This window comes from Electrona antarctica (assembly GCF_951216825.1).
Source record: "Electrona antarctica genome assembly, chromosome: 23".
NCBI classification, from domain to species: domain Eukaryota; kingdom Metazoa; phylum Chordata; class Actinopteri; order Myctophiformes; family Myctophidae; genus Electrona; species Electrona antarctica.
This window is the reverse complement of record NC_136804.1, coordinates 9,702,558-9,725,549: the sequence shown is the minus strand read 5'-3', so window position 1 is coordinate 9,725,549 and position 22,992 is coordinate 9,702,558. Positions and strand designations below refer to the sequence as shown.

At 42.4% G+C, this 22,992-nt stretch overlaps 2 protein-coding genes across 2 annotated transcripts in view; one reads left to right on the top strand and one right to left on the bottom strand.

Annotated features, from left to right (window-relative positions):
* The window catches only part of tbc1d22a (TBC1 domain family, member 22a), a 131,219-nt gene extending 118,969 nt beyond the window's left edge, over positions 1–12,250 (bottom strand). The window contains exons 1-4 of the mRNA XM_079494193.1: positions 12,054–12,250; positions 8,913–8,969; positions 1,480–1,699; positions 254–524 (exon numbers count right to left, since the gene is read on the bottom strand). Coding sequence (XP_079350319.1) covers positions 254–524; positions 1,480–1,699; positions 8,913–8,969; positions 12,054–12,115 — 610 coding nt within the window. The 5' untranslated portion in view covers positions 12,116–12,250. The remainder of the gene's footprint in view (positions 1–253; positions 525–1,479; positions 1,700–8,912; positions 8,970–12,053) is intronic.
* Positions 12,251–14,397: 2,147 nt separating this feature from the next.
* On the top strand, positions 14,398–16,518 carry LOC306916358 (CCR4-NOT transcription complex subunit 10-like; the record flags this gene model as incomplete). Its single annotated transcript, XM_079494192.1, has 1 exon — positions 14,398–16,518. One exon carries the CDS (start codon positions 14,398–14,400, stop codon positions 16,516–16,518), a length of 2,121 nt encoding a protein of 706 aa, XP_079350318.1.
* Positions 16,519–22,992: the final 6,474 nt, after the last annotated feature.

The following is a 22,992-nucleotide window of genomic DNA, read 5'->3' as shown; positions in this document are numbered from 1 at the left end:
GGAATTGTAACAGCTGAAATCAATATTCTGATATTAATCTGAGGGCCGAATTAAGTGAAGGTGGGGACCGCACGTGGCCCCCGGGCCGCCAGTTGCCCATGTATGTATGTATGTATGTATGTACAGTATGTATAGTAGATGAGCTATTTCTGCTATTATTCAACACAGATGAATGCAAAAGATTATGACGAATATGCTAAATGAAAAGCCTGCATGTACAATAAGAGGAAGAATAAGGTGAGGTGCTGCTGACCTTTAGGTGAGCCAATGGGAGCGTCACTGTGGGACTTCACCATGTGGCTGTCACCCGGGTGGCCGGGGTCCGACGCAAACGACACGTCGGGGCCACTCGTCTGCCCCTCTTCTTCCCTCCCCCTGTCCTCCACCTCCTCCTCTTCCTCCTCCTCCTCCTCTTCGTCTTCCTCCTCTTCCTCCTCCTCCTCCTCCTCCTCTTCCCTCTGCTGGGGATCCAGCAGGTCGTCCAGTCTCTGTCTCTCCTGCTGTTTGCTGTGGTTCTCTATGACCTGCAGAGCAGAACCAGAGTCCCACTGACCAAAGGCTCTTTTTTTTCTTTTTTCAGTAACCCCAGTAACCCCACAACCTTCCATAACACAAACCACATTTTGTATTTTTTGTTTTGTTTTTTGTTTGTTTGTTTATGTTTCCATTATAACCAGAACTGTATAACTAAACGTTAAGTAAAACATGTATTTTTTCTTTATTTATTTTTTAAGGTGAAAATAGAAGCTGAGGACACTTTGCAACGGGACGTAGTGCTGCACAATTAATCAAAAAAAGATGATGGCACAGTTCAATTCTGGTCATAAAGAGCCACAAGAAAGCGTACCGTACCACTGCACGTGGCAATGCCACTGTGTTTGTAATGATGGGTTTGTACTCGGCTGCTTTTGGAAAGACAAGAATTACAGAGCCTACAGCTCTGCTGTTGTGCAACAGTCAGGAGATGCTCTTGATGCCTGTTTGAACCTCTTTTCTTTTTCATTGAGAAAGCTTTCTTTGGAGTTTGGAGAGGATTACTGAATTGAAGAGGGATCGTGGGTAGAACGTATTAGTACTGAAATGGTCAAACTAATCCATTTAACAGAATGTAAAACATAATTGATAATAGACAATTGAATCAATCGATCCCTATTTTGGGTATGTCATTATAGGGGAAAACTGTCCAATCTACAACTATACGATCTACAAGCTCACAACATGTCTAATCACGATGGCTTATGAGCTTGTAGATCGAATATTTAGACCATTTTTGGCACCCACACCGTTGTGCGACGAAGTATAAAATAACACTTAAGTGGTTACTCGATTCATTGATATAATAAGTTACAAAAAATAAAAATAAATTTAAAACACGCTTCTTGGTTATTCTATTGATTGAAAAAGTAATCGAGTGAATAGAAGAAAATGATCGATAATTGCAGTCATATAGTCAAATACGATCGTGGGGTATTCCACCACCTTATTGGCCGTCTCCATGACGACCTCGATGTTGAGGTTCTGCGCCGCCATGGCCAGGAGCTCGTCGTCGTCGTCCCCGACATCCCAGGCGTCACTGGTGATGCTCTCAAACTCCTGGAAGGTGGTGGCCTTCTTGGGTTTGCCCGGCGTGGAAGCGGGGGGAGGTAACAAGGTAGCCGGTAACAACGGTAACAAGCCTTTGTTACCGGCTTTGATCAGGCTGGATGAGACAGAGAGGGAGGACAGAGTGGGGGAGAGAGAGAGAAAGAGAGAGAGAGGATAAAGGGCAAAAGAGAATGGAGGGAATTACTGTGACACTGTCTGGTGTGGTGTGTAAACAAAGACAAAGAGACAATACATTGCACATAATTAGGGTTGCAACAGTTAATAGAATGAATCGATTTAATTGATTATATTATAAAAAATGTAATCGATTAATAGCCAAAATAGCATATATACAAGTTCACAACGTGTCACTTGAACAAATCGATAAAAGAATCGCTAAAATAATGAAAAATTGCAGCCCTATCCAGTCAGAAATGTTACATAGATATCACCATTCGCGAACATTCATCCCAGTTATAGAAGTTATTTTTTTCTTCAGACTTGTTTTTACTGCTAACAATGATAAAGAAAACTCAAAGGAGATGAAACACTAGACGAGTCAGTGCCCTTTCAGTCCAGTTCTCCACTTCAAAAACAGATCGATGGATGGAACTAATGTAAAAGTAAATGAATAGCCGGTTTCTAACTTAAAAGACAGCTTTTTCACCAGGCTGTTTACTCCTTTGTGCAGTGAGGGCTCCTTGCCTTCATACTGGGATCGAGAGATGCTACAATAAAAGGAAATTCAATTAAACTCAACTCAATTCCTCTTCTGTGGTGAGAGAGACGGGTTTGAGCAGACTGCAGAGGGAATAGATAGAGAATTGTGTTCCACTGTTTTCGTTTTGTGATGTTTCTTCACAAAGAAAAGGATTATCATGACAAAAGACAGAGGCAAGTTCATATTATTAGCCGTCTTGTTTCAAAACTTCAATGAAAGGAGGAGTGGGGGAAATGAAACATTTTTTAATTTAATTATCTGTGGTAATCCACCAGTAAATATCATTAAAGGATCATTGCTGAATTCTCAAATTGGCTGATAATGTGCTTCTCTGTGTTGTGTTGTGCGTGTGCGTGTGTGTGAGAGAACTATACAATCCACATAGGCTAGAAGAATGAATGTGTAAAATGAAAGTAGGTTGTTCTTATACTGTATACTATACAGTATAAGAAGAACCTACCATGTGGTCTACCTGCACAGCCTTTGTGATCTACTGGTAGATCACGATCTACCTTTTGGGCACCTCTGCTGTATAGGGACACCCTTAATGTTTCTAATGAATGTCCTTTGTTTCATTAAAAGAAAATCTTAATGCTACAGAATGACATTCTAGACCAGTGGTCCTCAAAGTGGGGAACTCCCGGGGGTCTTACTCCAGGTGGTTCCTAGCAAAATGTGTCAATAAAGCATCAAAATCAGTTTAACCACGTCCAATTTTGTACAGTGGCAATTTAAAAAAATAGATGTTCTATAAACTTGAGCCGCGTTGTGAACATTTTTGAAAGATCGTAACAATAATGACATTAGGAACACCAGTTTGAAGTGGTTAAACTTTCAAAAGAATATCTCTCTCTCTTTTCCACTTGGCCCCCTGGTGGCCACAGAATCCACTTTCAAATGTGTTTCATGTGTTCTATCTCGAGCAAAGGAGGGACCACAACTACATCAATGCCTGTGATTTGCTTCCACTATAGCCACAAGAGCATTAATGAGGCCAGACACTGATGTTGGGTGATAATAAGGCCTGGCTCACATTTTCAGGTGGCAAAAGATTCAATGAAAAGTCAGGCCATCCATCATAATGGAGTGCATGGGTCTCTAATCATGAGAGTCATCAGACAATGAAGTGTTGCAATAGCAGGATTTGTAGTCGCTCAGTGGTAATTACTTCTCTGCATTAGCCCAGCAGTGGCTTGCTCAGAGTGAGCACACAGGGGATCAGCTGAAGGTTAAGTGTCTTGCCCAGGCGCACGTAACCCCCAATACTTTAATTAATACTACTACACTGTAACATTTTCAGTGTTAATTCAACTCAAGAGTGCGCAGTACAACTGGAACAAATGTTCCACTAGAACTGATTTACATGGATATACAAAGCCGACATGCTTATGGGCATTAATTGTCCTAAATTAAACTAGCAATTCATGTTTAACGATAGGGATGTATGCAGCGACTAACAGAGCTGTCAAATCAAGCTTTGAATAATCGTCAACTTTGGGGGCGGAAATGTGTAATCATGTAAAAATGTGTAAAAAATATATTCAACTAGAAAAAGTGCCCTTCTGGGCACAGGTCTCCACCAGGACGATAGGACTGTGTGAGATGTTTGGCAAAATGTTTAGGAGTAATATAAACATGTTTGCCTTTGATGGCAATTGGATGATTTGAGGCATTTTGTTCCAAAAATGTGTTTTGCAAAAATCAACCTGTTGGTGGCGCTATAACAGGCCAATGTGAAAAGGGTGGGATATATTCCTCAGTCTAGTAAGAAAATGTGTGAAAGATTTCACGTAAATTGCATGCTGCGTTCATGATTTGAGGCTTTTGTTCCAAACGGGGCAATCTTGCAAACTGTGAAAGCCAATTATAGCCAATTAGGATGGAATATGAAATATCGGACAGATCCGACTTGAGCACATGACCATAGAGATACTGTGTAACGATTTGTGAGATTTTTGGACAGAATCTGGAGGAGTAATATCAAAAAATGTGTTTTACAAAAGTCGGCCTCCTGGTGGCGTTATAAAAGGCAGATGCAGAAAATGCAGGTCAAAGGTTTGTCCTTGGCCTCTAGGGAGTGTGCATGCAACGTTTCACGCAGATCGGTGCAGTTTTAGGTAAAAAATGTGAAAAGCTGCCTCATGGTGGCGCTATAACAGGCCGTTCTGGAAAATGCGGGGCAGAGGTTCATCGTTGGCATCCAGGGAGTGTGTGTACAAAGTTTGGCATCGACCGGATTAACGGTGCCGGAGATTAGCTGTACACAGACGGACGGAAGGAAGGACGGACGGACGGACACACACACGGACGGAGTGCAAAACATACTCTCTCCCCATGCCTTCGGCCTGGTGGAGACAATTAGTGTATGTGGCTACGGCTCAACTATTTATAATGTGATCGTGTTCAATGTCAGCGAAAATACTCTGGGAATTAAATGGTTAAGGTCTCCAGGAGTCTGAAACCCTTCCGCATGGCGGTGACATCACTGATGTATCCTTTGTATCTTTACCCCAACCTATTGCCAACCTGCCTGGAGGAGTGTCAATGTGACAAGTGTGTTGTTGCTGAAACAGTACAAGGATTAATATACCGGCCCAGTAGGCTCTAAGGCTACATGAGTCATTATTTCACGTTTGACAAGATTCAAGTAGAACTAACAGAAGGTGTAACCCAGGTAAAGTAATTGGTCACTGACTCTGCAATAGTTCATAGCCGTCAACCTGTCCAAAGGCAGTTAGGAGGCAAGTGCCGTGTTGTGAATGTAAGAGTATATTGATCAGTTCTGAGAACTTCTGACATCACATGCTTTATGTGCACTGTTTGACTCAAAACATAATAAAATCAATAGCAGTGTTTGAGAATGAAAGTCAAATGCAATTTCTGCCTAGCCATTCACTTCACATATATAATATCCTGCTCATTACTGTGCACAGATGTATTATATATGCATACATCGTCATGTTTGAGTGAGCACAGACGGATGGTTTTGTGAAATTGTCTGGTTAATTACAACATAGCGTTCTGTGAGCCCATCATTATGGAGCTCAATTCTTAACTGTTATTTGTCAATTAAATTATTTGCCACATCACAGGTGTGTAACAGGTGAGTGCGAGCCTCTTCTCTTTAAGCTGTTGAACGATGGTAAATGAAACGTCATTCATCCCACAATGGTGACTGCCTTTCTGTCTATTGTATGTATGTGAAAATATGCGTTTGACAGCCAGAACATTCCAATAAGGGTGTAAGACCGTTTCACAAATATACATGGAGCTGCTTGACTAGGCTGCTGTGCCTAGTCACAGTGGTTGGAAACATTGCCGTGGTAACTGGCAAAATTAAGTTACTCTCGTCCATGCAGCCACACACTTGCACAGACTGGTAGAAATAAAGAAGGCTCTGTTTCTACCAGTCTGTGTGCATAGGCAGAGACAATTTGTAACGTCATTTTATGAGCTGTATATAGACACGTGCACACACACACGCGCGCACACACACACAATACCTATGTAAACAAACGAAAAGCAATACAATCCCTTTATAACCTTAACCATGTCTCATTTCCCAGAACAGCCTGATATCAGACTGAAGATGGAATGCTCTAGTCTGACATTGCGTTGCGTCCACACTGCGATTTCCAAGGGGGAGGGGATTAGATTTTGCCAAACCAATCACTTGACATCAATCTACCTGGTGTTCTGGCTAAACTCTGTAGTTTGGGGCATTCATCAATCAAATAAACAAACATATTTCAGGGTTTCTGGCAAACCTTTTTAGGCTCTGTGCCATGCCCCGTCTAAAAACTTGAACGCCGAGCCTAGGCTCTAAAGATACCAATGATTTGAGACGCAACAAAACCATTTTAGCGTCCGTTGCAGTGGTCTCATTGCACGTCGGCGCATGTAGTTGCATTGCGTGAATTTTGCGTCGCATGTGATTCAATTCAAAGGAGCTTAATTGGCATGAGAAAATGCTAGTTTCCATCAAAGTTCAATCCGTCTGAATGTGTTTTAGTGTGACAACTAGTGTGTGTGTGTGTGTGTGTGTGTGTGTGTGTGTGTGTGTGTGTGTGTGTGTGTGTGTGTGTGTGTGTCAAAAAAACATGTGTTGCCGTGGAAACCCAACAGTTTACATTACGTACGATCATTGCTGTGGAAACAGATATTCGTTGCAGCTCCTGCACCTCAGCGTTTGTCTGTGATATGTCCAGTTAAAGCACCATTCTGTTGCACATAGTTGCAAGCTAGCAGAACAGAGATATCTAGGCAAGCTAGCAGAACATTGATAGCCAGTAGCCGCTTAGCCAGTAGCTGCTTTCATATATGGTGTAGTATATAGTGTATTGTCTGTCTACGAACGTACGCGTAGTTAGCACCAGTAGGTACCGATAGCCTAGCTACGTTTATAAACATAGATAGCAGCGAAAAAGTTAAGCAACATCTCTTCTATTTTTAGGGCAAAATAAGTATTGATTAACCAAAAATAAAAAACAGACCCATCTGAACAGAGTGGTGCTGTACTGTACTCTTGCTGTACTCTTGCTGTACTGTGCTGTACTGTACTGTACTGTACTGTACTGTACTGTACTGTACTGTAGGGCCTCCTCCCTGGCCTCTGTGTGCGTGCGTGAGTGCCTGCGTGCGTGCGAGCCATTGACACTTGGTGGTCAACAAACGCTATTTTGATACTTGGACGGACACAGGGACAGACCCTATAGCCAGCCAGGGACATACATTGTTGTGTATAGGAGTGTCTACTGTCTAGCACCACTACAAAATGATTTGATTTGTTTGATGTGTTTGTTGTTAAGCAACTTCTCTTCTCTAATTTTGAGGGCAAAAATAAGAATGTATTAATCAAAATGAATCAAATGTATTAATTAATCAAAACAAATGTTGGTGTGCGCACATCCTCCCTTTGCCAACACCTAGGCAAAGCTGTTTTCCTGCAGGAAACACTGTTTACATTATTGAAATATGTGAGGTACATTTCGAGTGCACGAGGCAATGCCAGTGCCTTTAGATCCCACAGCCTGAAGGGACGGCCTATGTGTTGCACTGACTGATCAAGACAATGAACTGTCTGTGTTTCAGTTCAGCACTGAACAAACTGGTGAACTAATCATTTGAACGACACTTTTTAGTGAACTGCACGACTGAATGATTCAGTAGAAAAACAAAAATGTTCCCACTACTAGTTATTGACTACTAGTCATTATTCCTCACCAGTCACGACCGATCCTGCACACAGCTTGACAAATGCCTGTGGTGCTGACTTGGCTATACGTTAGACCCAGCCTAATGCCTGGCGCTAATTGGAGAATTACTTTTTTCAACCAGGAAAATTGCAAATTGCAAAACATAATGCCAGACGAGAGAAGCAGTCCTCTCAGTGGATTGGGCAGAGACTATGGTCCGGATCGCAGGCACAACAACAGCGCTGTTTCAGGATTAAGGCCCACTTTAAGACCCATCTGACCACCTAACAACATGTGGGCCATGTGCAACCCACAGGTTGGGAATCGCTGAGTGTACTGTACCTCAGCGATCAGCTCAGCCTACTGTATAAACACCTGGGTGATGACTGACTGCTTGTTGGGGCAGTGATTATTACAATAGCCTAGCCAAAATGAAAATAAAACCAAACCCAAGAGCAGCATGCTTCATTTCCTTAAAGCTATGTGCTAAAACATCAATTAACTGGATTTTCAGGAAGGTTCGGTTCCTTTATCAGAACAGTACAGGCCTCATAACAAATAACTGAAAGTGTAATGCTAACAATGCTACAATGGAGCAACCTTAGTTGTTGTGAAAAGTGGATTTTAACAGGCCATACATAATGTACTAGCCATTGTCCACTCAGCCATAGTAGAATCATCCGTCAAGGAAGATATTCAGTCTCCTGGCAGAGCAACTACGCACTGACAAACCAAACAATGTGCTTAAAGGAAGACTTCACCCATTTCCAGCCTATCTTCATATGTAGTTTTGGTGCTCATTATAATATAGTACCATTTCCGTCTACTTCGTCTGTGTTTCAGAGGGTTGTGGACAGTTCAGAAACCCACCTACCAGTGATATCATCGATGGGGAATCCAAGCTAATAGAAAATGCAGGCTTTTTGTTCCTGGAAAGTTGTGGAAGCCATAATATTGTCTTGCATTTTTGAAAAAATCACACCCGTGTGAACCGAGTGGTGTAAGGTCTTATATAGACTGATCAACTGTGGTCTGACGTAATGTCTGACGTAATGAAATCACACCCGGGTGAACTGGGTGACCATAGCAACCATGCTCATTTTTGGTACGAACAGACACGTAAACTAACAAAGTTGAAATCACACCCGGGTGAACTGGGTGACCATAGCAACCATGCTCATTTATTGGTACGAACAGACACGTAAACTAACAAAGCCAGTTGTAGGAGCGGTTTACACCACTCAAAAAAGAGAAACTGGCTTAGGATGATGTTTCTAAAGTGTCCACACTCCACAGCCCTCTTATGAGACACAGGCAGAGTACAAATTACAGCCATAGCTCAAATACTGAACGTCCAAAAGTCTGAATGCACTGTCAAGAGGATCAAAATACAGAATTTAAATGTAACTTACTTTGCATGGAGCAGAGGGTCGAAGGGTGGATGCTGAGCACCGTACACATGTTGGATGCTGTGGACAGACAATAGGAAGAGGAGAAAGAGGATCACATTCATTCAGTCAACTGAGCTCAATGGTAGTTTGCTGCTTTACCTGAAAAGCTCTCACTGTCGCACCCTAACACAACACAAATGAATAAATATGATCACACCCATATGAAGTGAGGGCCGCTCTTATCATCATACATCATCTCATTCTGGCCAATCACAATTTGCGTCCTCACTTGGTGAGGGCACTACTAGCCTCTCCTAAGCTGGAGAGGCTAGTGCCCCTCAATAATAATAACAACAATACTAATAATACATAAGATTTATACAGCGCTTTTCTAGGTATTCAAAGTCGCTTTACAGGACGAATATAAAAACAACTTTATTGGGAAAACTGGTTTAAAAGGTTAAAAACTATTTGGAAAAAAAAGTAAATGAAAGGGGGTTGTGATTTATGTATGAAATGCAAGTCTAAAAAGGTGGGTTTTGAGTGTGGTGTTAAACGTGAGGGTGTAAGAAGTTCTAAAGACAACACCACCATGACTGTTGCACCAAGAAAAAAAATTACACCTGTGTGAAGTGAGGGGCACTCTTATCATCGTACATCATCATGACGTAACATGTTGATTTGCTCAGAGACATATGACGTAAATTATTCATTCATTGTCAATGGGAATTTAACAAAAATAGCCGATTTGCTCGTCTACATATGACGTAAAAAGTATCCATTCATTGTCAATGGCATTTAATGTTTGTGTTAACACGAAGATAGCAGATTTGCGACACATATGATGGAAATTCTCCATGCATTGTCAACGGCATTGTTTGTTAGGACAAGAATCTACACTATAGCTGAATATAGGAGATGTTAGCACCCCTCAAAAACTGGTGATAGTGACATACTTTCAAATTACATAACGTCATCAGTTCACACTAGCGCTGCATACAGGTTTAATGTTTGTTTTTAGTTAAATGTTTGTTTTAAAAACGCCATTGACAATGAATGGAAAATGTATGTCATATTGTCCCTCATTACATCATGTCTCTTTATTGTTAATGGCATATATAAATGTTTGTGTTGGCAGCGTTTGTTTTACATCACCATTACATCACCTAATCAACATGAGTTAGACTTTAATATATTAGTGCCCCTCACTTCACAAGGGTGTGATTTTTGATGTCCACCTTTAGGGTTTGTGTGGACAAACAGTATAGACAACGTGAATTCCCATATACAGTTTGAGGGTTTGTGTAAAAAAAAAACATGTGTAAACACAAACATTGAAGATAAAGTGAATTCCCATAGACAGTTTGAGGGTTTGTATAAACAACAAACATAGAAGACAAAAGGAGGACACAAATTGTGATTGGCCCAGAATGAGTTAAATGAGAATGAGATTATGTTTGACGATGTGATGATAAGAGCGCCCCTCACTTCACACAGGTGTGATTTTAGCCTTGTATTTTGCCTAATCGCCAATGCCATGATGGCCATGTTGAATAATAAGATGGGGTGAATTTCACTCGCTTTAGCTGAATACACACCAACGAACCGTGTTCACACAGTGTGAACATTTGCAAAATGCAATTAAGTGGGCGTGCCCAAAGTTATGAATAAGCAAGTTGTGCTAGAGTGACTCTAGCTCTAGCAGCTAGAGCGAGCTGCACCCGGCTCGAGGGCTGACAGGCAGGCAGTAGAGATGTACAGGCATTTAAGCTCATGTCTGTCAGCTTTTTTATAAAGGATTCATGCATTTTAGGCCATGTAGTTGCTGAATCTCTATTAATTTCAGTATTTCACACTTACAGCTGCTAGTTTAAATTTAAAACATTATCAATATCACTCATTCTGTAAAGTGGTCGTGTGTATATGCTGCTGGTTTGAATTCAGCATTTAGCCGTCCCTTTACTTTTTAGGCACAAGAGGAGGAGAGACGTTGGGAGGGGGCCTTCATGGCTGACAGCTGGTCATATAGAAGGCAATTCATCCATGATAGAGAAACCATCGGCATGGCCAAGCATCTCTGCATTCGTCTAGATTGGTCAGCTGATAAAAAAGTGTTGCACGTTTTAAGTACATTTGTCAAAAGGTTCAACTATTCTAAACTTGTCAAAGTGCTCTGCTCAGCCAGAAAGGGTGCACTGATCAGTGCCTTGCCTTTGTGTGGTCTCCTTTTGATCATTTCTCATACACAAATATATGAAGGAGCTATCCATGAAATCACTGACAATGTTTAATTAAATTAACAATATCTAGGGGGTCCCTGCTTCATCTCTCTCTCTCTCTCTCTGCTAAGCTAAGGGGTCCCTTGGCCTTAGAAACATTGCAGACCCCTGCCCTAACTACAGCAGTTATCACTTTTACTCCATGAAACTCTAATTATCGATTGACTGGGTGACTGAATACTTTATTGACAATGTTTAAAGCTACAGACAGTACAACCAGCTGAAACACACCAAATGAATGACACAAAAAGCCAAAGGCTTGTTTTTATTGTGGTCCATTAAACACTCAACACTCATACAAAACAACACTGCCTGTAACGAAAACAACTACACAACAATAGTCATCACTCTTAGACACAACAACACAGGTTATAACTGGTATACCAGTGTTATGACTGTTACACCACCAGTTGAATCACTGTTATTATTATTACACCATAATACAACACCAGCGTGTTGCACAGGCTTACAGCTGAGCCTATAGGACAAGCGTGGCTTACAAAGTAAACACTGTATGACATGCAATGACAACAAGTGTGACAGCGCAGTGAGTAAGTTCTGCTGCTGTCATTAACGCTAAGTGTTAGCGCCCCGAGTTAGCCACATAGCCTCCCCGAGTTCCGCTGGGTGGGAGGAACGTAAACAAAAACTGTCTGTGTGGGTTGGAGAGCGCGAGAAGGGCTGGGGTCTTTGTATATTCGCGACCTGGGGTTATTAAGACACACGACATGGTTGGTGTGGTGTTGACGGTTGTGATGTAACGCGGAGAGAGTCGGCGAGGGGGGTGGGGTGGGAGATAGTTCGCTACGTTTCCCCCAGCAGTCAGAATCTAGGGAGAGAGAGAAGCTAACAGCGGCTAAGGCTAACGGAACACGTCACTGACCTGCCAGGAACCTTGGCTGTGTTCCGCTTCCAGAACTGCTTCTTGCCTCCGTCCGTCGACATGACGAGTCCAGAACGCACACGACCCCGCACAACGCCGCTGTCCCTTCACGCTGCGTCTCTGTGAGGGAAAAACGAGTGTTTATTTACACCTCAGCTCCCTCCTCCGAGCGGCCCACAAGTTAGAGAGCCGCCATGTTGGACCGTGACGTGACGAACGTGCACTGTGATTGGCCCGCACGGACGCTTACGCCAGTCGCCGTCGGCCAATCGCAAGTGAGGCCCGTTGTCTGTTGGGCGGAGCGTGGAGTAGGACCGGACGACGGTGACGTCACCCTCCCACGAAGATGACAGACTGACAGACAGTTCAACTGTACTGTCTACAGTGTAGACAGATATGGCACATTAGAAGTCCACTACTGTAGTGTAGACTCTACACTACAGTAGTGGACTTCTAATGTGCCATAGTGTCGTAGTAAATCAGTGTCATACCCTGAAGAAAATCGTGAGACTGACATTTAGTAAGTGCAAAGTGCTTTGCATTCACACTGATGGCCAGTGGTGGACAAATTAAGTAGCCTACATACTCTAAGTTGCCTATACTCCTCGTGGTCAAATACTCAAATTTGTGCTTGAGTTAAGTACTGGAGTACTTGCTTTAAAAAAATCACACCCGTGTGAACTGAGTGGTGTAATATAGCCTGTCTGACGTAATGAAATCATGTCTGACGTAATGAAATCACACCCGGGTGAACAGGGTGAACATAGCAACCATGCTCATTTTTTCTGCACTAACAAAGCCAGTTGTAGGAGTGGTTTACACCACTCAAAAATCACACTAATGTGAAGTGAGGGGTGCATCACTTCTTTACAAACATTGTACTCTGTTTGTTTAATGTGCTTTAAACAAACATTAAAAAGTCCATAGACTTGGCTAAACTCTATGTTTGGTAAAAATCACACCTGTGTGAAGTGAGGGGCGCTATAATGTATAAAGTGATGTAATGGTGATGTAAAACAAACGGTGCCAACACAAACATTAAACACCATTAACAATAAAGAGACAATATGACATAAACGACACATTATGACGTAAATGTTCCCTTCATTGTCAATGCGTTTACAAAACAAACTTTGAACTAAAGACAAACATTAAACCTTTGTATAGGTTCCCCTCAAAAAATGCTCAAATCAAACATTAAAAAGTCAATAGACTTGGCTATACTCTATGTATACTCTATTTTGATTTTAGTTTTAGTCATAGTCTTTTGAATAGTTTAATAGTTTTAGTCACATTTAGTCACCTGGAATGTTTTAGTGTTAGTCTAGTTTTAGTCGACTAAATATCATAAGATTTTAGTCGACTAATTCTACAGTTGATTTAGTCGACTAAAATGTATTTTGACTGGCCTTGATGCCATCCCATAGCACGGGATGATGCCATCCCATAGCACTGATTTTACACTTGCTGAAAATAGCCGATCTAAATTGATGTCAATATATTGTCAATACATTTTAGTCTTAGTTTTTGTCATAATATAATAATGTTGACAAAATCAACACTGCAGCATGTGGCAGCCAAGTCTATGGACTTTTAGTGTCTGTTGCATCATGACACGTGCCTCCATCCAGCTTTAATCAGCCCCTCAGAGAGAGAGAGAGCCCCCCTAGCTCAGAGACCAGGCCCGTTTGGTAATCTTACCCTGCACGTGAGTGAGCTTGCAGATCGGCAATGTTCATTGTTCACTATTTGAACAGAATTGCATCAGTATGACATCAGTACTTGAAGGTAAATATGACATCACAGTGACGTTATTCAAGAGATAATTGACGTGTCAGGGATTTATATCTCAATAATGAGCAGTTATCCGATTATTATACGGCTACTTAATAATTGAATTAATTAATTCCTTACGGTAACAAAAGTATTCCATAAGTGTTGTGCTGGGCCTTTGTGACCTTTGCCCTGGAAAAGTGTTAATCAAATAGAATCAATTTCCGGTTATCTCGCTTCAAATGTTTTCAAAAACATTATTGAGAGCAATATTTAGCTGTAAATGAAGTGTGTTTGTTTATATGGCTGTCATATTGGATACACTATAAAATCAAGCAGCGCAGCAGGTGCTCTGAGCCTTTGATTAGACAGCGTGGTCTGTTATATGACACACCACTGAAGTCAGTGATTGACCAATTACAATCAGGCATTCAACCAATACATTATATTGTGCACTTATGACGTCACAGCGAGCACATATTGTTTCTTCGGGGACAGTACTTTATTGCCTCACAAGTCCATACAATCTACGATTACCTCACTCCTAAGTATCATTATGAAGGACCCAGAAATGACAGACAATATAGACCAAGATGAGGCAAAGCACGGTAACTCTTCCCCCAGAATGTCAGACCAAGAGGCGGAAATGGCTACAAGTGCGTTTGAAGCATTCACAGTGGGGAAATATGATGAGTCTCTGAAACACCTTGAAACCCTGCAGGAACTTAACAGAGAGGACTACAAGATCGCAATGAATAAAGCTATTGCAGAGTTTTACAAAAGCAGCCAAAGTACCACATGGACTTTGAAGCAGAGTCTTATGGCAATTAAGAACCAGGTCCGCACCATGTTAGTGGAAGACGCTGATGGTTTGGATGACATGGAAAACAGTTTTCTAAACTTCAATCAAGCCATTATTCATTATTACACACGGCAGTACTCTGACGCCATTTCCATTGGGGCAAAACTGGACCAGTTTATTATGGACCCATTTGAGAAGTCTGCTCATGTGGTTTGTTTCCTGCTGGTAGATCTGTACCTGCTAACCTTCCAGCCAAAGGAAGCTCTCTATCACTTGTCTGAGCTGGAGAAACTCACTGTACAAGGAAACAAAGATGGAACAAACCAGAAGGAAGAGTGTATGGCTGTGATGGAGGCGGTCAAATCAAAGATACACCACTATAAAGTGCGAGCCTACATTCACATGAAATCATCAGAGGAATGTAAAAGGGAGATCAAATATGTGATGAACACAGCAGGGAATTCTGCACCTTCTCTCTTCCTGAAGAGTCACCTTGAGTACCTGAGAGGTAACTACAGAAAAGCTGTGAAGCTGCTCAACAGCTCCAACATTGCAGAACATCCTGGGGCCACGACGACCGGTGAATCTGTACGATGCATGTTCTGGAACAATCTGGGCTGCATACACTTTGCAATGGGAAAACACAACCTAGGCATTTTCTACTTCAAGAAGGCCCTGAAAGAGAATGACCACGCTAGTGCACAGCTAGGGGCAAGTGGCAGCAATGGACAGTCTGAGTCCTTTGCGGGTATCCCTATGCGTGCCCTACTTTCCAACAAACGCTATGAGCTGCTGTATAACTGTGGTATTCAGCTACTACACATTGGAAGGCCCCTGGCAGCGTTTGAGTGTCTAATGGTGGCAATACAGGTTTACCACTCAAACCCTCGACTGTGGTTACGACTGGCGGAGTGCTGCATTGCCGTAAACAAGGGGGTTTCAGGGCAACAGAGCAAGGGTCTGCCGAGTAATATCACCCTGGCCTCACCGTCTATCCAAAGTATTGCTCGTAGTGAAGGCCACTCAGCAGCCATACCAGTGGCAAGCATGGAGTTTGCCACCATCTGTCTGCGGAATGCTCTATTTCTCCTTCCCGAACACCAGGAAACCGAGGCTGGGAACGTCTCCAAGGGTTCCGACCAATCGAGGAGCATGGAGAGCGGCAGAGAGTACAGCGATTACTGCATTGGAAAAGACCAGGAGGCAGATAAGTTCCTGTCTGCAGCCCCGTCATCACTTCTGAGACAGCAAGAAGTAGAGAACATCAGGTGTTCCATACTGGTCTGCAGTGCCTACGTGGCTTTAGCATTGGGAGATAACCTCATGGTCCTAAAACATGCAGAAAAGCTCCATCAACAAACTAATGTCTCAGGATCCCTCAAGTTTCTGGGTCACCTTTATGCCGCAGAGGCACTCATTTCCCTGGACAGGATCTCAAACGCTATCGCTCACCTCAACCCTGAAAACGTTGCAGACGTGACACTGACGAGCGAGCGGGACCAAGGATGGGACAAAGGGGACGAACCTGTCGAGTCTTCAGGGAAGCAAACTCCTTTGTGTTACCCCAGCAGTGTAAGCTCCGCCCGAGCCATGATGCTCTTCAACCTGGGCAGCACTTACAGTTTAAGAAGTGAGTATGAGAAGGCCAGCAAGTGCCTGCACCAGGCTGCCTCCATGGTGAACCCAAAGGAGATTCCTCCCGAAGCCATCCTACTGGGAGCTTATATAGAGTTGCAGAATGGGAACACACAACAGGCCCTGCGGATCATAAAACAGAACCAACTCCTCCCCAAGTCACTCCAGACAGCTTCCCCGGACACACGGAAGTCTGGCCAGCCCATTCATCATATCCAGATGCCTTCATCCTTCACGCAAGTGCAGCACAAATGAACCTCTTTACGCAATGTATGCAATCATGATACATTCTCCAACATGTGAGCTGCTCAGGAGGTAGAGCGGCCACTTGGGAATCGGAAGGTTCCCAGTGTTAGTGTCAGAGTGTCCTTGAAGACACGGAAACTCTAAATGTTACCAATGAGCAGGTTGCAGTGTCTTGCATGGGTAAATGTAATGCACATTGTAAAGTGCTTTGGATAATGGCATTTACTATGAAATGACGCTATTATGATATCTAATTCATCCTATGTTTTTTTTCCTCCAAGAAAATAGCCAATCCACAAGCTCACAATGCAATGTGACGTGTTGTGTGCTTGTAGAGTGGTTATTTTCCACTATTAAAAAATACCAATGACTATAATGCTCAAAATAGGCATGCCATGTTTAACATGGTTATTATTATACAGTAAGTCTGTCTGGGTTTTGTAAATATTTAACAAATAAAAAGTATATTAACAAGAGCTATAGTGAATAGATAATTGAACACATGCACTCCATTTCCTGAAAAGTAACGTTTTGGACAAAGTTTCCGCCTGGCAAGCGATGGCATGTAGTACAGTAATTTGCAAGCATCTATTCTACACTGTATTGCCATGTGTGCCTGTACAGTAACCATTGCCAACCACTATAAATTAAATGCCTAATTTCTGCAGTGGTAAAGTGTACTGGAAAAAGCATGATATACTGTTCTACTGTGATTTAACTGCTCATATCTGATATTGATCATATCATATATGAGATGGCTTGCGATGCCATGATGCTAAATTGTACTCAAATAGATAATTAATTAAGGACGAGGCTACTCAACTACTTTTGCAAATGCAAGCATTAGCTAATGATTAGCTAGCTGCTTTATTGAACATTGAGGAGGATATTCTGATGAAGTCCTTTTTGTTGTTGTTTTGAGAAAGCTTTCTTATAAATAGGAGATGGTAAACACAATTTCAAATGGATTACATAAAGGCAGCCAGTGATAGCTGGCATTATTGCAACCCCCAGGGTTTAATATTTGTTTATCTGAGTACAAAAGGGTTGCTGAGTGAGGTAGTCCATCAAAATAGCAGTATAGCTGTCTGCTCTGCAGTGATTGTCTTGCACTTGACACTCATGAAACTCATGCAGTCACTTGACAAGTGTCCTTGGATAGCCTGTCTCCCTTCACTGAGTCCAGTCCCCAAGTCCCATGCACTTGGTTGGTGATGTTCAGTTGCAGAAAGAAACTAAATACATTTTTCTCCACTTCTGTACTTAAGCACCATACTTGGATATAACAATAACATATTACAATCTACAAACTCACCTCACATTGTAAATTGATTGATTACTGTATTAACAGTTTTAAAAAAGTACAGATGTACAGTTATACAATAATGCTAAAATGGCCTTTCTGAAAAAAACAGTGGGTGGACATTTCTTTTGGCAAGCTAGAAGACTCTAGCAGAACTTGTAGATCTGCTATTTTCGAAAGATTGAGGGGGTTCTATTGGGTCCCCAGCTAAATGATTGGTTAAAAAAGCCTGGGTACAGAGGCTAAATGATTGGGAACTCTGCAAGTGTACAAATAGAACCAAATTGACTCTTATAGGTCCAGTAAAGCCAAGGGTCTATTTGGTTCCATTTGTACTCTCATTACTCTAATCCTGTATCAACAATGAATACGTGGGCTGTAGTGGATGATGGATCTCTGGTGCAGTAAAAAGGTACTCCAGCTACACCTACAATAGATCTGACCTGTCCTCTATTCTCTGCTTGCTTTGGCTTGACAAACACTGTGCATGAGAGAAAAGCAGAAAACCTTGTTTACCAATTTACGGCCGTGTCTACCCAGGCCCATATGCACTGTGTATTCTGCTGCATAGAAGAAGAGAGGAATAGTAGGGCCGGGATTCAGCACAATGGGGAGAGAGAGAGAGAAATAGACGGACCATAATGCAGCAGATGAACAAACAAAACATACAAAAAGTACCGTCTAAAATGGTTACAAATTTAGACTGCGTCACTGGCAGCACTTTCACTAAAGTTGTAAAGCTTGGATCAATACAAGGAGTGAATTGGTTCTTTTGGGTTGGGGACACAGTGATGGTGATTATTATGTAGTCTCTGTACAGCTGATATCTTTCTCCCCAATGGCTTCTCTCTAGCTGGGTGAGCAAGTAAAGCTTTTTTTTTTTTTTTTTATATAATCTGGAGTGCAGTCCAATATCATATCATCTTTGGGGCAGGCCAGGGCATGACAGAACAATCAAATGGCTATACGGAGGCAGTTCTGCTTTGCTACGGCTACGGAAAGTTTATGATCTCACAAGGGTTTGTATGTAGGCGTATACTATACAAAAAAAACACATTCCCTGCATATTTGTAGTATAGATAGTTAAGCAAGCCTTATACACTGCGAGATGGGGAAGGGGGGGTCCACCACTTGAAAATATGTACAATTCTTTAACTCAAATCTTTGCTTCTGGAGGTCCAGGCACAATTTTTGTTTTAAATGGAGATCCTTGAGATGAAAAAAAAGGAGAACAAGGATTACTGTTACTGGTCTAGTGTAGGCGATCCTGTTAGTTGGCATGCCACCGTGTGAAGAGCGTTGAGGCCAGGTAGCTCGAGTTTGACTCTGATCTTAGTTGTCTTATCGTCAAAGCATATAAAGCACCATACTAATTCAACACTTCCCGACCATTCATTTCCATCTATCCATCCATCCATCCATCTGCAACCGCTTATCCGTAGTCGGGTCGCGGGGGCAAGTGAGAGCTCCAGACTTCCCTCTCCAGAGCAACATTATAGTGACTTCCTCCTGGGGGATCCAGATACGTTCCAAGGCCAGTGAGTCGATGTGTTTCCTCCAACTGTGCCTTGGTCTTCCCCGGGGTCTCCTCCCAGTGGGACGTGCCTCGAGGACCTCCCTAGGGAGACGCCCGAGAGGCATCCTAACCAGATGCCCGAACCATTAATTTCCATTTCAGACAATTTTGTATCCTACTTTGTTCACGTAAATTAAATCTTCAGCCACTACCATGAACATAATCATCTAGTACTCTGAGCAGCAGCAGATTGTCTGTTTATCTCTGAGTGATGCAGTGCCTTTGAATCCCTTCTTGTTCCTCCCATAGCCAATAAACCCGCTATTTAGTTCTTTGGCGGTGGGTTTGGGTGACAAGTCAGCTTGATGGAGCATTTTAAGACAGTTCTCAGCTTAATGAAAACTTCATGGAGTTGCAGTCAGTTATGCCTTTCAACGGTTTTCAGAGAGAGAGAGAAAAAAACAGTGATCTACACACAAACGAATGCTCCGCACAAACTAACACCCTCTTCACCACAACACCCCTCCCTTCTTCTCCCCAGCCTGTCACTTTGCAGACAGCCGCCCGAAACGCTTGCTGGTGTACATCAATCCCTACGGGGAAAGCAGCACGGGAAGCGGATTCACAGCAAAAAGTGTCCCTGCTGTTTCACAGTGACTCCATCTCGGTCGAGGTGATCGGTAGGTCCCTGTCAGTGGCTTTACATTAACATTTAAATAAAAAATGAGCTGCTGATAGTCGGAAAATATATCTTTGCTGAGGCACCCGGGCACCCTTTCCTCTGCGAAGGCCGAGGGGGAGAGTCTCGTGATGATGTGATTCTGTGTTATAGCATGTCGTCCATCACACCCGACTATGTAATGGAAATAGTGAGTGTTGGTAAGCATGGGAATGGCGGACGCATTTATTATTCACGATGTTTGGTGTTAGCCCTGTTGTCGGGGCTAAAGGCAATCCACACAGGCAGGGCCGCTATTCAATGTGGATTGCAAAGAGTTTTGGTGTAGCCCTAGGGCTTTTTAGCTCAAGATTCAAAAGAGAAATAGAGAAAAATACTGGCGCCAGCTTCTTGTAACAGCATTTTTTGATAGTCATTTTGATTTGAAGGTTAGTTAAAAGTAAGTACAGGTTTAGCTTTGTTTATTACTTGCGCAAGCAGAGCGTGCAAGTACTGTGGTCGGCTGCGTATGTATGTATGTAGACCTGTCCTTGGTGGTCCCTAATGGTGGCTGTTGATGGTGACGTAATTAAGATATGTTTCAATGTTAATGGGTATGTGGGTATGTAGGTATGTAGGTCCCTTATTGGTTGTTGATGTTGACATAACTAAGATAGGTTTCAAGTTGGGAGGGCAGTACTTGCGCGCTCTGCTTGCATGGCGCAAGTTGTCAGCTCGATAGAGTGCATTTCCAGTTTGGTTATGCTTTCCGCCAGGGCTTATTTTCTGTATACATTTAATTTTACATGCATGTCTTGAATATTCTCCATATTTGTAGTAGAGAGTCTGTCTGTCTTGTCTGTCTGTCTGTCTGTCTGTCTGTCTGTCTGTCTGTCTGGTTGGTTTGAAAATGGGTTCTATAAAATCAAATGTAAGCTTTAAATTAGATCTATTTCAGCATTTACAGTACAATTTCTCAACTAAATTGAATCATTGGGGTACATAAAAAGTATTCTGGCTCCTCTGTAAAGTTACTTTAAGCCCACTGACATGCTCCTCTGGCTCCGAGCTGACAAGTTGAGTTTGCAAAAAAGTGCAAAGTCACATACTGCTATGGGACAGAGTTGGGAAAGAACTATACTCAGGAATATAACTGTATTAAATATACATGAACAGGCATAACCTTCAACAGATTTAATAACGGTACTGAGAGGCTCTAGTTTGGCCAACTTGATGCATTTCTTTTCCATTTCCTAAGCAAGGATTTAAGCCAGTATTTTCACTTCTGCTACATTTTGCCAAACATTCTCAACATAACTTCTACTTTATTAGCTGTTGAAGAGCTGATTATTCCTCTAGGCCAGTGGTTCTCAAACCTTTTCATTATGGACCCCGGAAATTATATGAATTTGGCTGCAGACCCACACCTGAAAATGTTTCGTGCAAGGGACCTCCGGAAGCAAATATTTGAGTTAAAAACTATTCAGGGTCCCTGGCACAAAGCATTTTCAGATGGGGGTCTGCGGCCAAAAAGCCTACATATCATGTTGGGGGTCCCTGGCACGACAATGTTTGATAACTACTGTTTTAGAAGGCCTTAGGACTTAATGGGTAAAGACACTTAATGGCTGTGGCTCCTAATTACATTTCAGAATGATTAAACTGTGCCTGAGTGCAGCCTTGAACCTGGAGGTTGTTTCCGAGTCCAGGCTTGAAGACAAAGGGTCTTTTGCTGTTGGGGCTCCTCGACAATAGAACAACCCACCTGAGGAGCTCAGGCTTGATTAACCACCATCTTTTTTTAGAGTATAGTCAATTATTTCTTACCCTCTTTATAGTATTTGAAGGATAGTCTGCCGGTGCCTGTGGAACTGTTATATTTGGGCAAGACTGACCCATTGTGCAGCAGCAGCACTGCAGCAGATGTCCCTTGCATTAACATATTAGTAATATGACAGTCATATCCCAAACTCCATATCTGCAGATATGGAGTTTGGGATATGACTGACTGTCATATTTACTGAGATGTAATTTATTCATGGAGAGGAATGTATAGATTAGATACAATATAGATAAAATTGCAGGTGTATAAAAAGTGCAGGTGAAAATATTTTTCCACCCACACAAAGAATAGAGAGGAAAGGAACAAGGACCAAGTTGAATAACAGGAAGGCAGAGTGGAATCAACTATCCAGATATGGACAGATGTTGGATGTAAACTGCAAATAACACTCCAGGGCAGGGGTCGACGTTTTTCAAAAACTTTGGTGGTCAAATGCGGAAGTAGACGTTCTGAGACGGTACTTCCGGCAGTCTTCCGGGTGCTTCAACACGCCACTGAGCAACTTCCACTGACATGAATAGTCTCTATCCTTTTATATACTCTATGGTTTGATGAGGTCAAATCAACATATGGAATGCCAGAACAGGAAGGATGGGTGGGGAAGGATCAACATAAGTTACATTATGGAATGTCAGAACAGGACGTATGGAGATCTAAGGGTTTGAGGTTTGAAGTCAGATGTAGAGTTGCTGGCCGGCTCCAGATCTAGGTGATGATCCAGTCTTCTCGGTTATCCAGGGTTAGATGAGGTCAGTGTCGTGATCTTCATATATGGAGATGGCCATATATGGTGGCGTGACGTGTCAAGAGGCGTGATGTAACGAGGCATGACCATATATATGGAGGCGTGATGTCACGAGGCGTGACCATGTATGGAGACGTGACCATATATGGACACGTGGGGGACTAACTGACGGACGGGAGATGCAGGTATTCATAGTAAATGCGACCTACCATGGTTGGAAAAAAAACAAGTTGTCCTCCAAGGTGCATTTCAGGCACTTGAGCACTTCAATATCCCACTTAAACAACTTGTAGGCTACTTACTAGGTCTGCTCTTTTTGCCCCATACACACCCAACCTATTTGCCAAAAATAGTGAGCTTGTAGATCGGCTATTTTAGGCTAATATTCCCACCAGAACAGGGATATGGTCGAAGTGGT